General features: G+C 42.2%; 1 protein-coding gene and 1 long non-coding RNA gene across 5 annotated transcripts in view; one reads left to right on the top strand and one right to left on the bottom strand.

Annotated features, from left to right (window-relative positions):
- zfp64 (zinc finger protein 64 homolog (mouse)) overlaps positions 1–14,622 on the top strand; it is a 15,669-nt gene extending 1,047 nt beyond the window's left edge. For 2 of the 4 annotated variants that reach the window (XM_061790386.1, XM_061790396.1), the window contains exons 3-6: positions 4,445–4,585; positions 7,515–7,577; positions 7,672–7,923; positions 10,612–14,622. In XM_061790386.1, coding sequence (XP_061646370.1) covers positions 4,445–4,585; positions 7,515–7,577; positions 7,672–7,923; positions 10,612–11,774 — 1,619 coding nt within the window. In that variant the 3' untranslated portion in view covers positions 11,775–14,622. Of the gene's footprint in view, positions 1–4,444; positions 4,586–5,379; positions 7,578–7,671; positions 7,924–10,611 lie in introns of those variants that run through there. The other 2 variants (XM_061790406.1, XM_061790415.1) reach the window with 2 other exon arrangements.
- Positions 335–7,764, bottom strand: LOC133485958 (uncharacterized). The gene is made up of 3 exons (XR_009790862.1): positions 7,633–7,764; positions 970–1,234; positions 335–598 (listed from the first exon to the last, which is right to left on the bottom strand). It is a non-coding gene; the product is annotated as an uncharacterized LOC133485958 (long non-coding RNA).
- Positions 14,623–14,688: the final 66 nt, after the last annotated feature.

The following is a 14,688-nucleotide window of genomic DNA, read 5'->3' as shown; positions in this document are numbered from 1 at the left end:
TCCCCGGCCTCGCCTGTGTAGAGTTTGCATGTTCTCCCCGTGCCTGCGTGGGTTTTCTCCGGGCACTCCGGTTTCCTCCCACATCCCAAAAACATGCATTAATTGGAGACTCTAAATTGCCCGTAGGCATGACTGTGAGTGCGAATGGTTGTTTGTTTGTATGTGCTCTGCGATTGGCTGGCAACCAGTTCAGGATGTACCCCGCCTCCTGCCCGATGATAGCTGGGATAGGCTCCAGCACGCCCGCGACCCTAGTGAGGAGAAGCGGCTCAGAAAATGGATGGATGGATGGATGGATGAAACAACAGTGCAGTTTTCATTCAATTTCAACTGTAATAAATTGATATTTAGGCCTAAAAACCCTGCTTCGTCTACAGACAGGCTGTAGAAAAAAGTGATGAAAACCCAGAACGGATTACACCCGACAACATCAGTGTACATAAACACATTTATTACAATTCTTTAGCATTCACAATTCCTGGTGTTGGCGTCCACTCCTACCTACCCGGTCCGGCACATACCGCAGCCATTTCTGCACTGCCTGGGCAAACAGGAACTGGGTGATTTGAGTGGGTGCCCCTCTTCAGTAAGAGAGCTTCTAAATAGAAAAAAAAAATACAAAATCTAAATAGAAAATGCAAAGTAAAGTGAAAAAGGAAATTAAACCTCTGTAGGATTATCTTTGTTTTAACTCAGAATTTAAATTACTCTTGCTATGTCAACATTAAATGTCAAATTGTAGATATTGTTTAATTTATAATCCCTTATTATTTTAACTTGCTACTGGGAGTGAAAAAAAATCATTGCATTCCAAATTATTATGCAAATGACTTCTTTTTTTTCCCTCCGGAGATGGTGCATTATCATTCTAGAAGATGATTTTGTTGATGAAAGCACGGTTCTTCTCACATTTAAACTTTAAACAAATGAGGGTAGTATGAAATGTGTGTTTAAAAAAAATTGTCTTACCTCACATCTTAATTATGTTGGAGGAATCATCTGAAAGGTATTGCAGGAGACCAAGCAGGGCAGATGTTGTTCTGTTCTGGTTTGTGTCATACAGAAACACACGAGCAAGTGAACGTGACACCTAAACTATAATCCTTATTAATGAAAAAGGCAAACTACAACCTGATTAATGCCAACATTTGTTTCTGACTTGGCACCAAGGCATCCACAAATGACTCTTGTAGATCTTTGGTGACAATTCTGAAGAACTGGGCACTTACAGTAGCTGTAACAGAAAATGACAAAACGGCAAAGAAAAGGGCATGAGTGAGGGAAAATACGAACATCACAAAGTTGCAGGAGTAGAAACAAAAATCACAAATGCAACTGAAACAAAGAAGATATGCTTCTGACTACATTAATGCTCAAGTAACAAAACATTGATTTCTATTATGCACTTAGGTCTAGTACACACAAGGATTTTTCGAATCTTAAAAAATTATTTTTTTTAATCTGTGACACACCCCACACATTTAGGTAAAAAACAAAATCAGGCATTTAACACTTTTGGTCGTATTGTGTGAGCTGTTCGCCGATAATTTCAACACAGAAAACCACACACAAAGATTGTATTCCGCCGCTGACCTCGAAATTACGCATGATCACACGTGGTCTCACAAAACCAAAGAAAAAGAAACACTTCCAGATACTGTATGTGCCGATGTTTTCCTAAGGTTGCTGGAGCGTTGTAAAACGGCGATGTCCTCAAAATACGACTTTGATTTGAAAAATTCTTCTTCCTGTCTGGGCAAACCCACTTTTATACAAAAAAAAACACATCGGGGAAGAGATGTTTGTTTTTATTTACGTTCTTTTCCTTTTGCTGAGTCAGGACTCTTCTTGATTGATTATAGTCGTTCCACGTCACAATTTACAGTGTCATGAATCGGGAGAAGTTGGCTTCCCCACACACATGAAAATTTTGCTCATAAATATTGAACACGTTTATCATTCAAGATTTTCGGCCCCAACCTGTTTCAGACCCTAAACTTGGGACAAGTCCACTGTTAACACACGACATGAGATTTTATGGCGTTTGATGTGTTTGTCCCGATTGTTTTTGTGTGTGCCTGGCCTTGGTTAGCAAAGGATTAACTGTCTCATGACTGAACAATGGAGGCCAATTTTTCCATGACTTCAGCAATGGATGGCTCATTCCCAATGATCTCGTCTTTGTTGCTGCAACAATATAGCAGTTATCTAATCACCAAGCTGATCTGGATCTCTTTTTTGCATTTCAAGAAGCATGGCCTCAGTGATCCAAAGATGCAATTTCGGCGAAATTTGCTGTTTTTAACTCAACATGGGCCATTTATGTGAATCGTATAGATCCGATGAGTTTTTCCTGGTGGGGTGGGGTCGTTGTCATCATAGGCTGTTTCGTTCTCCTGGAACACTGGCAGGTAGAGCCATTCCACACATCCACCATCCACCCAGATGTAATTGTGAATATTACTCCGCGGCGGACTAATATACGAGCGCATTGGCCTGAGGTTCCGCATTTGCGCTCTGGACCTGCTTTGGATAAGTCAGGAGTTGACGAGACCAGAAAAAACACTTCTGCTGTTAAGAAGTAACAGTACTTTTACTCCGTTACAATGATCTAAAGGTCGCTTGCTACTTTCATTTATCAATGATTGCTTATTTCTGAACTATTTTGTGCGCAAGACTACAACTTTGACTTCCGCATTGGGCGCTGTTTGCGCCAATCAATTTAAGCGCTAGTGACGTTTAAGCAACATTTTTGCAACAATTCGGACAAAAGATCTAAAAAAGCTGAAACATGACACAATCCAAGAAATTCCAGAATACTCGAAAAATAAAGTAATTGACATCTGTCAGTCTGGAATGGGTTACAAAAGGCATTTTTAAAGCTTTAAGATTGCGGCGACCCATAGGGAGAGCAATTATCCTCAAAACCATAGGGAGAGCAATTATCCTCACATGGAGAAAACATGGAACAGTGGTGAACCTTCCCAGGAGTGGCCGGCCTACAAAGATTACCCCAAGAGAACACCAATGACTCATCCAGTAGGCCACAAAGGAACTCAGGACAACTTCTAAAGAACTCCAGGCCTCCCTTGCCTTAGCTAGGGTTAGTGTTTATGACACATCAATAAAGAAGAGACTGGGCAAAAATGGCATCCATGGCAGTTTCAAGGCGAAAACCACTGCTAACCAAAAAGAACATGTAGGGTCGTCTTATTTTTTTTGGGGGGGGGGGGACATCTGACTATTTCCCAAGACTTTTGGGAGAATATTATATGGACTGACGAGATTTTTGGAAGATGTGTGTCTCATTACATCTGGCGTAAATGTAGCACAGCATTTCAGAAAAAGAACGTCATACCAACAGTCAAACATGGTGGTTGTGGTGGTGGGATGGTCTTGGCCTGCTTTATTCCTTCTAGACCTGGACAACTTGCTGTGATTGATGTAACTATGAATTCTGCTCTTTAACAGAAAATCCTGAAGGAGAATCTTCAGCCATCAGTTTGCGACCTCAAGCTGAAGCGCACTTGGTTTCTGTAGCAGGATAAAGATCGTAAACACACCAGCAAGTGAATTTCTTAATGGCTTAAAAAACAAAATAAAGGTTTTGGAGTGGCCTAGTCAAATTCCAAACTTGAATCCGATTGAAATGCAGTGGCATGACTTTAAAAAGGCCGTTCATGCTCGAGAACCCTCCATCTTTGCTGAATTCAAACAATTCTGGGAGGAAGAGTCGGTTAAAATATCTCCACAGAGATGTGAAAGACTCATTGCCAGTTATAGAAAACGCTTGACTTCAGTTGTTGCTGCTGAGAATGGCCCAACCAGTTATTAGGTTTAGGAGGCCATTACTTTATTCCACACAGGGCCAGGTAACTTTGAATAGTTTTTTTTTTTTTTGTTTTTCCTTAACTCATTCACTGCCAACCTTCCCAGTTAACATGGATATTTGACTTCTAAAGCCGTCAACGGCAGTGAATTTAATAAATGAAATAATTTAAAAACAGCATTTTTTTCCACTTGGGTTGCATTTGTCTATTTACATTTGTTTGATGATCTTAAACATTAAAATGGGGAAACTGTGCAAAAATATAAGAATTTGAGAAGGGGGGGGGGGGCCCCAATATATTTTCACAGCACTAAGTTGCCAACCGTAGGACTTGTGGCAAAAATGCAGAGGCGAGGCTTGAGGGAAGATGCGTTTTTATCTGAATTTTGAATGGGACTTTTTTGGAGGGAGAGTGGGTCTTTTCATTTAACATTTTGTATGGGACTGTTGGTCTGCACTGTAAGTCTGACTTGAGTCAAGTCATGGGACTTGAGTCCCTAACTTCTCGTGTTCATATACTGTTGTTGTCTTTCTTTCTCCTTTTGCATTCCCCTATCAAGCTCCTCCTCATCATCTTCCCCTGTTTGTTTTCTTGTGTCTCTATGTCTCCTTCAGGCACCAGCATAGAGGTGGTTTTAGAGAAAACCTTCCAGACGTGTGTTCTGAGAGGGGTTAAGAAGATCCTAACCAAACCGCAGAGGACCAAAAAGCTAAAGAGCGCACTGACATCCAAGAGGCACAGCTGTTGTTTCTCAGGTTGGTGATGTCTCATTTCAGGAGAACAAAACACAAATGTCACTAAAAATGGATTGCTACTTTCATATATATGTGTGTGTATGCATGTATATACAGTGTTCCCTCGCCACTTCGCACTTCACGTTTTGCGGCTTCAGTGCTTTGCGGGTTTTTCCAAAATATTCATTAAAAGATACAGCCATATCGGCAGCCATATTGCGGAAAGACGCGTTGTTTCATGCTGATGCGCGCGAGAGAAGGTTTCCCTGCATGCCAAACAAAGAGATGAGTTGACTCAGAGGCTTTGTACATGCCTGTACTGCACGGGCACTCATACAAGGCCTGTGATTGGTTCCCGGCGTGACATCGACCAATGAGAGCACGAGTGGATTTATGCCGTGAGCTGATTGGCTGCCCATCATCGCAGCCTCAACCAGCAACTTCCCTTGTTGTGTCTCGCCAGTCTCGTCCACGCTGTTGTGTTCGCAAAAACCTTTTTTGTTTAAGCGATAATTTTTTTTCTTAGTTAAGCAAGCCCTTACAATGCCGCCGAAGCGCTGTCCCCCTGCGAAAGGTTCCTCCGGGGCGCGCAAGAGGAAGAAGATGATGATGACCATCAGTGAAAAAGTGGAACTTTTAGATTTGATCAAAGAGGGCAGAAGTTATGCATCTGTGGCACGCCATTATGGCGTGAATTAATCTACAGTGTGGTACATCAAGAAAGAGGAAGCAAACACCCGCAAAAATGCTTCAATAAGGAACAAAAACGTGTGGTAACTCCGCGTAATAAGAGACGGGGTTATGTCCTTGTACAGGGAAATTTTGAATCAAAAGAAAGCTTCACCATCAGCGCCTCCAGCAGAAGAGTCTCAAAGTGAACCTAAAGCCTCTACGAGTCAAGTGAGAGACTCTCCTCTGCCACCAACGCAAGCCTCTTCGGCTCTCTCAGAAGGCAATGTTGATTGAGAGTAAATACGTGTACTGTTGTAATCTTTGTCTCAAATATGTGAAGTATAAATACTGTTTACATATTTTAAACATTCTGGTACCCACATACACATCCATGTTGTCCAGAGTTTGCGTCCGTTTGACTATATTTTAACTGGCTTGTCCAAATGTTATTCAGCAAACTTTAAACGAGCTTTGACATGCTTTTTTTTTCAGCAATGGGGTCTTGCGTGGTGAGCGTACATACAAGGCCATGGTGGCGCAGTACATAACTCACGGTTTGCCTTGTGACAACTGTACCTGCTAATTCCAGGTCTTTTTTAAGCTCTCCACAGGTGGTCCTTGGCTCCTGGACAACTCTTCGGATAATTCTTTGCACTCCTCTGTCATAAATCTTGTGAGGAGCACCTGATCGAGGCAAATTTATGGTGGTATGATTGGCTTTCCACTTAAGTATTATGGCCCCAACTGTGTTCACTGGAATGTTCAGAAGCTTAGATTTGCGCCTGTTACCAATGCCATTGTAATGTTTTGCAACAATTAGTTTGCAATGGTCTTGACAGCTCTCTGCTCTTATCCATCATGAGATGTGTCTTGACTCAGTCCTTGGCAATGAGACCTTTTTGTAGGCCATCACTTAGGACTGAACCAGCTGATATTCATATGCACTGACAAGGGGCTGGATTATTGATAGATTTTATGTTGTCTTGGCTTTCCATGCCGTTTTGCACCTCCCTTTCTTCAAGTGTTCAATACTTTTTCCCTGTCATTTCACATTTTTACACAATTAATTTCTGAGCTTATTTGTTCTACTTTCTTTGTATGTATGGATTTCTTGGGTTGTTCCCAACATCTGGTGACATTTTCTGGTCAATAGCCGCTTTGGAAGTATATAAAATGGTGACTTGTTAAATACTTATTTTAGCCACTGTAAAAGCCAGATTACAGTTTGTACATGCAAAAATTGACAAAGACCATCATTTTTGGAGCCGTGACCTGTGGTCTGACAAAACTAAAATGTAACTCTTTGGCCATAATGAGCCTTGTTACATTTGGAGAAAAAAGCTGGCAAGCCTGAGAGCACCACCCCAAATAAGGAAGGTGTTGGCATTATCATGTTGTGGGCTTCTTTTTCCACAGGAGGGACTGGTGCGACTTCACAAAATAGATGGCATCATGAGAAAAGAACATGATGTGGAAATACTGAAGTAACATCTGAAGACATCAGCCAGGAAGTTAAAGCTCTGGTGCAAATGGGTCTTCCAAATGTACAATGACCTGAAGCATACTGCAAAACTGGTTACAAAGTGGCTTAAGGATAACAAAGTCAATGTTTTGGCGCAGCCACCACAAAGCCCTGATCTTAGTCCTATTGAAAATGTATGGGGAGACCTGAAAAGGGATGTGCGAGCAAGATGGCCTACAAATTTGGCTCAGTTACACCAGTTTTGTCAGGAAGAATGGGACAAACTGTTGTGAGAAGCTAGTGGAAGGAGATCCAAAACGTTTGACCCAAGTCATGCAGTTTAAAGGCAACCGTAACAAATACTAATGAAAAATATGTAAACTTCTGACTTTGAAGAAAGTAATAAAAGATTGTCTACAAGCATTTGCATTTAGCAAATAATATTTTTTGTAATCCGTGTTTGAATAACGTCTCCCAAGTCATTCACCGTAATAAAAATGACAGAGAAGAGGTTACAATAGCAATGTAGTTACCAGTTAGTCTTCTTCTGTTTCTTCTTTTATGACTACTTTTCCTTTGGATTTTACGCCAGTCTGGAGGCCCCACGGTAAATATTATGAAAACTAATGTGATGATGAGAATTGAATGATGATGCATTCAAGTTTGCCAATTAGCAACATCCCCTTTTAAAACTTATTTTTGCATTTACAATAAAAAATAGTTATGCTAAAAAAATATTTTACATATACAAATACAGTATCATAAACCTTTGCAGGATTTATTGTAGGATACATTCACATATCATGTTTCCTTCAGGCTGCACCTTTAAGACACAGTATGGCCAAAAAGACATGGAGCGACACCTTAAAACCCACACTGGTATGTTCCTTCCTCACACTCAGACTCCATTAAAGTTGAGAAATGTTTAGCGTACCTGTTTGTAGAGTCGTCCTTTCTCCATCTGCCCCTTCAGGCGAGAAGCCGTTCGAGTGCGAGCTCTGCCACAAGCGCTTCAGCCGACGGGACAAGCTCAACATGCATAGCCGCTCGCACACAGGCGAGAAGCCTCACAAGTGCAAACTGTGCCCGTATGCGGCGGCCGACAGCAGCAGCCTGAAGAAGCACCTGCGAGTCCACTACGACGAGCGGCCCTTCAAGTGCCAGATCTGTCCCTACGCCAGCCGTAACTCCAGCCAGCTCACCGTGCACCTCCGCTCACACACCGGTAGGTCAACTCATATCTCGGCCCTACTTGTTGGCCTAACGTTGTTGTAGAATTTGCATGTGTCCCCTGTGGAGAAGTTGATGAGGTGGTTGTGTGTGTGGGGGGGGGGGTAATTTATGTTCAGTGAGGTCACCTTGTGTCATACACAGTGTGTAGGGCTCCACGATCTTTTGTTTGAGCATCGTCAGCGCGATGTGTGCAATAGTCACATCGCAGGGTCGACTGCAATGTTGGTATACCGTATTAATATACAGTGAATCAACTGTAATATTAAAAAGTGACCAGCAGAGGGACCTGTTGGGAGATGCAAATAAGATTAGCATCGATGTTACGGTAAATTATAACGCTTCAAACAACACACGGAGCAGCCCAGTGTGTTATATACCGATCTCCATGTATGATAACTATGAATGAGGACACAGGAAAGAATGTACACCTGCTGCATTTCCTATTTCGCTCTTCAGAATGAAACTAGGCAGGCATGTGGCAGCTGTGTTGTGCACGAGGTGTGTTCAGGGACACTTCGTAGTGAATGTTATTTTCTAATACAGTAGATAATTGTAAAAATGCATTACGAGGAAAATTATTATTTGGATCACAGTGCTTTATTTAAAACACTGTATGATCACACTGTGATAATCTGGAATTTGTTTTGTATTATAAGAACAGATATATTATTTTGTTAATATAGTCAGCCAGAGCTGCGAGGAATGCAAAGTTATCAATGTCCTTTCACCATCGTTCCTGTCATACTGTGTTGCGTGTTTTTGTTTGCACATTAAAGACAAAAGTCATGTGCCCCACCCCCCTCATTTAAAAAAAACACAATTCTAGCAACATGTTTTTGAGATTGTAAGGTGAAAGCTGCAGTTGGCTACTAGTGTGGACTGAATGGGTGCCAACAATGGGGAAATTATATGCCAGTATTTTTAGGGTAATAGCCCGTCAGCAACATATTGTGGGGAAAAAAACAAAGAACTATGAACTAGTTTGTTTTTGGACCCGTGAACTTAGTTCAAAATTTTGAATTATGAACTATGAACTGAACGAGTTAATTTTTGGAATGATCGACTGAACTTTGAACTAGTTCGCATAAAAAATTAACTTTCCAAACACTGAGCCTGTATTATTTCACATCGCAACATATACAGTAACGCAGATTTTAAAATAATAATAATAATAATCGCAATATCGCTACTGCCAGTCAAAATAATTGTATTGTCTTTTTGGGCGCTTGACTTTTTTTCACACTCTGGTTCTGCTCCCACAAGTAGAAAGCGCCCTAGTTTTCATGCCAGTGCTCCATCCCCGGTCATTTTGGTAACTAAAGCTGGGCTCACTATTGGCCCAGTAATATACTGTACAGTTGATCATTTGCATGACAGAGGGCCACCCACTCAAAACATATCAGTGAGAAATGAGGAAGTAGGGTGTGTATTCGTCTAATTCTTGATTCTTGGTAAATTTTCCTTCTTTAAGGTTTGATAAGCACTTAACTTCCAGTATGAGGAAAAATAACTTCTTGTAGTAAAGATCCACGTTAAAAAAAAAAATATATATATCTCTATTGCCTTCCTTTTCCTCGTTGAATGCACTCATGCCTTACAGGGTTTCGCCCCGCAATTTGCATATCTGACTTCGCTGTCACCATCCAGCTGCCACAAGATGCATTGGATTTAGCCTTCCAGACTGTATTGCAGTAAACTGCTTTATGGTGCGTTCACAATACCACACTTAGCACGCTTGAATCAAAGTCTAATTTGTTTTCCCTTCCACTTTGGTGTGGTGTGTTTGGTCAAGTGTAAACACAGTAATCAAATTCAGGTGCTTACTGCATGTACAAGTAGGAGAAGGGTTCCCAACAAAATGTGGTGCAGTTCAGTTGTCATAATGGTGATGTACGTAACTACAGGTAGTAAACAGTTAAGACTGCAGACTTGGGAAGCGCGTCTTTGGTTTAGCATGTACAGTATGGTTACATCTGATGTCACATCTTGTAAAGGAGGTTAATTTACTCAAGACGTCTTCATAATGTGCATTCAACTATTTGCTGCTGTACTGTCTGTAACCATGTCATGTCATTATTAGTTATTAAGAAATAACATATTTGCTCCATGTCGCGTTCATTAGTGCTCTGTATCTCAGAAGTTCAGTGTTTCCCAACCTTTATTTATCTAAGGCACATATTTTACATTAAAAAAAATTGTCTTGGCACACATCACTAAGCAAAAATGTCACAAAAAGCATGTATACTCAAATAATGACGATATCATCTCAATTTACGTACACATTTACTTTGTGTGAAATCTGGACCCTTTTATCTGAACACATAGCTAGTCTGTTGAATGAATGGCAACAGTTAGCTACACAGGTTAATTGTACCTTCTGCCATCTAGTGGAAGAGCATTTCATTGATCTGCCAGTCACTATACGTCGCTGGCATAGATGAACAAGTATAAATTATTTGTACTAAATAAACAGGACTATTCGGAACAATTAAATAAAATGTTATCATTTTCAGCACACCTGATGTTCTGTCACCGGCGACACAGTGGTTGGAATCTCTTGCACCATGCCTTCTTCCTGTTAACATGCTTGTAACCAATGAGACGAGAGCGATTCGGACCCGAGAAAGACAACTGTAGTTGTGAGAGGGCCCTTTTGACATTGTGTTTTGTGTTCCCCAAGGAGATGCACCCTTCCAGTGTCAGCAGTGTGACGCAAAGTTCAAGATCAACTCCGACTTGAAGAGACACATTCGTGTCCACTCGGGGGAGAAGCCTTACAAGTGTGACCTGTGCGAGTACCGCTGCGCCATGAAAGGTAACCTCAAGTCTCACGTTCAGATCAAACACGGCACAGAGAACGCCTTCCACTGTGCCCACTGCGAGTTCACATGCGCCAACAAGATGGCGCTGCGGCAGCACTCGCGCCAGCACCGGCCTGTTCAGCCCATTCAGTGCCCAAAGTGCACATACTCCTGCGCCAGTCGCGGGGCACTCAAAGTCCACGAGAGGATCCACTCGGAGGAGCGTCCTTTTAAGTGTGACTCTTGCAGCTATGCCTCCAAGCAGCGCAGCAACCTGGTCATCCACAAGAAGAGGTTCCACTCAGACACGCCAGAGAAGAGCGGTGGGAAAAGGGCTGGCGTTGACTCCCCGAAATCTGACAGCTCTCGTTACCGGGCCAAGCTGGACGCCGCTCGAGCCTTCAGCTGCGGCTCGTGCAGCGCTTCGTTTGTGAGGGAAGACTCGCTGAGGAGTCACAAGAAGCAACACAGAGAGACCCAGAATCCACTGCAAGTCCAAGTGACCACCCCCCTTCCCCATGTAATGTCACCGCACGACAGCACCCAGTTGGAAGTCCCGGTCCAGGTTGACTCGTTGGCCCCTTACAATAGCACACAGCTCAAAATTATCGTATCTTCTGCAGAGAGTCCCAACAAAATGGTTCTGTTGAATCCCGAACACCAGGACATGATGGTGAACTCCATGATCCAGCAAGTCAATCTGCTGGCACCTGTGCAGCCACCCGGGTTGTCCCAAAGCACAGAGGCCACCTTTGTACCCCAGACGGTCCTCTTGACACCGCTCCACTCCGCTGACGACACCAACAGCCCTCTGCACCAGACGCTGGTTCACCCGGCAATGGCCGCTCAGGATTCTGGCGTCGTCCCTCAAACGTTTGTCACCACCTGCACCGAACTGGAGGACTTGAGCGCCTTGGTTCAAGAGGGCGGCGCAGAGGTGACAGTCGTGACGGAAGGGAATGCCGCCACAGTGACGTCGTTGAGTCCGACCGGACCGGCCCAGGCTGCGGGTGAGGGTGGAGGGCAGTGCCTGAGCATGTGAGCAGCGCTGACCCGACCCGAACTTTTTAAATGGATTTACTGCAACATAAGCTACTTGTTTCCAGGGAAGAACTTTTTAGGTGTCTGGTGTTCACTTTACTCATTGACTTGCGACGACGCTCGATTTAAAATGGTCCTTTTTCATTTTTAGATTTTAGAATACCTAATTGATGATATGGTGCTGTAAAAATAGAACATTCGGACTAATGTACACTCATAAGCAGAGGTGGGGAACATGCGCCACATAAGGCATTTGAGTACGGAAAGCCGTTATTCATTATTCTTGATATCCATCTTAAGGTCCATGTACTAGTATGCGCTTTGTCCTCACTAAGACATTTGATATGTACAGTATTCTGTATGACATTACTTCACACTACTAGTTAGTACAACTACATGCTGCTAGTGAGGCAAAGCTAGTTGATATCTGCACAATATTAGTACAATGAGTGAAGTGCTAGATGTTAGCGAGTACAGTTTTGTCACTAGTATAACTAGTAGCGCACAGTTAACTAGTGCACTGTTTTGCCTTAATCGTAACATATAGTTGTCCTACTAGTAAGCCTGTTAAAGATAGATGATCGAGAAACAAACATGTGTCCCCTATAAACATGGTAGAACTGTGACAAGCCCCTTCCAACACCCAGAGTTTGTCTCCAATCCAGATTGAGCCATGCAAGCTCACAGTGCTACCAAACTTAATGATGATTATTATTTTTATTTTTTTATGTTAATTGAAAAAAACATAAGCCCGGATTGAAGATGCATTTCTTCAGCAAGCCTTCTCCAACTGTGTGTCATGACTACTTTTTCCAGTGACATCATTTGACCAGAGTGAACAAAACTGTGGCTACCGCTAATGCTACGTCCGTCAACTCCATGAGGAGAATGGAGCAGAGGAGAGGAAGAAACCCACGACTAATAACATAACTGACATTGCGGACCTTCCAAGCTTATTGACGTCAGGAGTATGGAAGCGCTTCGGCTTCCCGTAGGCGGCAATACCCAGACCGTTTGCCAGAAGTGCTTCAAAAAATGTCCCCAAGTCATGGGCAACATGTCGAACATGTTAATGCACCTTAAAAGACACCATTCCGAAATAATTTAAGTATGTCATAGAACAAAACATAGGCTCTACTCTTGACAAATTTATTAATTATATGTAGGTACTGTATATACTATATTAATTCATTTACAATATCCATCCATCCATTTTCTGTACCGATTTACCAACTAGCTTCAGGCGAGAGGCGGGGTACACCCTGAACTGGTCGCCACCCAATCGTAGGGCACATATAAACAAACAAAGATTCGCGCACACATTCACACCTAAGGGCAATTTAGAGTTTGCAACCAATATATTAATGTGTATTAATTCAATTTTAAAAAGTCTAATCGTGTATCAAACCATGGGATGGAAATCGAGATACAAATAGAATCTTAACTCTGGTTTATCGTAAGTCCTACCTACTTGTATACGAAAGTTTTCCTACAAGTGAGGACAAAGAACCTACTACAGTGGAGCAAAAAGCCGCTAAGTAGTTTGAGCGTTCATTCAAAATCGTTGATACTCACCTGAAGTTGCATGTACTAGTGCGCTCTTTGTACTCATTAGTAAGACTATTCAAAGCACTACTAGAGAGACTAGCGTGTATTAGTAGAACAACTGTGTCTTAGTAGTAAAACCCAACCCCGCCCCCCCTTCCACAACTGTATGACATTTCTACTAGTAAGACACCTAAATGTTACTCATGAGACAAAACTACTAGTTGGCATTTTGGTAGTACTAGTCGGGTGCAGGAGATTAGTGCGTGACACATGCCTACTAGGTGGGCCTAGTAGTGTTACTAGTGTAGCACAGCAGTTTACTAATACGGTTTCATTGCGGACTAGCAAGCCAAAAGTGGCACTGCAGTAGAAGGGGGGGGGGGGGACATTACTGTTAAGACACTTTCATTCTACTAGTGCGCTGATTTGTCTTACTAGTAAGGACAAAGAGTGTAGTAATACATGAGCTTTAGGCTGGATATCACGGATGTTGAAGAAATGCTCAAACGACTTTCCATATACAGTATTTGAGAGCATTTAATTTGGCTCACTGTGCAATTCGAGAAACAAGGAAAACCAAGTAACCCAAAAATGCTCACGATGGCTTTATCTTAAACAACCACCCCGCCCAAATTCAGTATGGCCTTCGGAGGTCCGTCTGCCCCTTGAGCTACTAAGGCAGTGATTTCCAACCTTTATGGAGCCATGGCACACATTTTACAATTGAAAAATCTCACGGCACACCAACAAACAAAAATGTCACAAAAAGTGGATACATGAATTACTGTATGTACTTCCTGCCATCTAATAGAAGACCATTTATTTGTTCTGTCACTATGCCTCACAGGCATAAATACATGACGAAAGATACATTATTTCTTGGAAATAAATAAAAAAAAAATTTTGACCATTAAGTAAAATTTGATAATTTCCCACGGCACACCTGAAGAGCGCTCACGGCACACTAATGTGCCCCGGGGGTACACTGGTTGCGAATCACTGTACTAAGGTGACTGGGCTGCAGTTTCCCCCATAAATGTCCACAAGGAGGCAGCAGATAGGTTCGCGGATGAGCTTCCCATCAATCCATTCAATACAGGCTTTCAATATTGATTTATTTTTTTTTTCTGTTTTTTTTATTTATTTATTTTTTTGCTTCAGATGAATGCATTCAGGTCCTGCTCATCGTAGATATTGCAAGCCGAAACCCTGATAAAAACCAACGTCTGACTTTCTTAAAAGCTGTGTTTCTCTCCACTGATTGATTTTTCAATAAAGTGCTGTCCTTCTTCAAGCCTTTATCATTTGGCCTCTTGTACCTCTCTTGAATTCAGCACTTAGTTGTGCATTTTTTATTTTATTATTAT

The sequence above is a fragment of the Phyllopteryx taeniolatus genome, chromosome 1, assembly GCF_024500385.1.
Source record: "Phyllopteryx taeniolatus isolate TA_2022b chromosome 1, UOR_Ptae_1.2, whole genome shotgun sequence".
NCBI lineage: Eukaryota > Metazoa > Chordata > Actinopteri > Syngnathiformes > Syngnathidae > Phyllopteryx > Phyllopteryx taeniolatus.
Note: the sequence above shows the minus strand (reverse complement) of the source record. Positions and strands in the feature narration are given on the sequence as shown.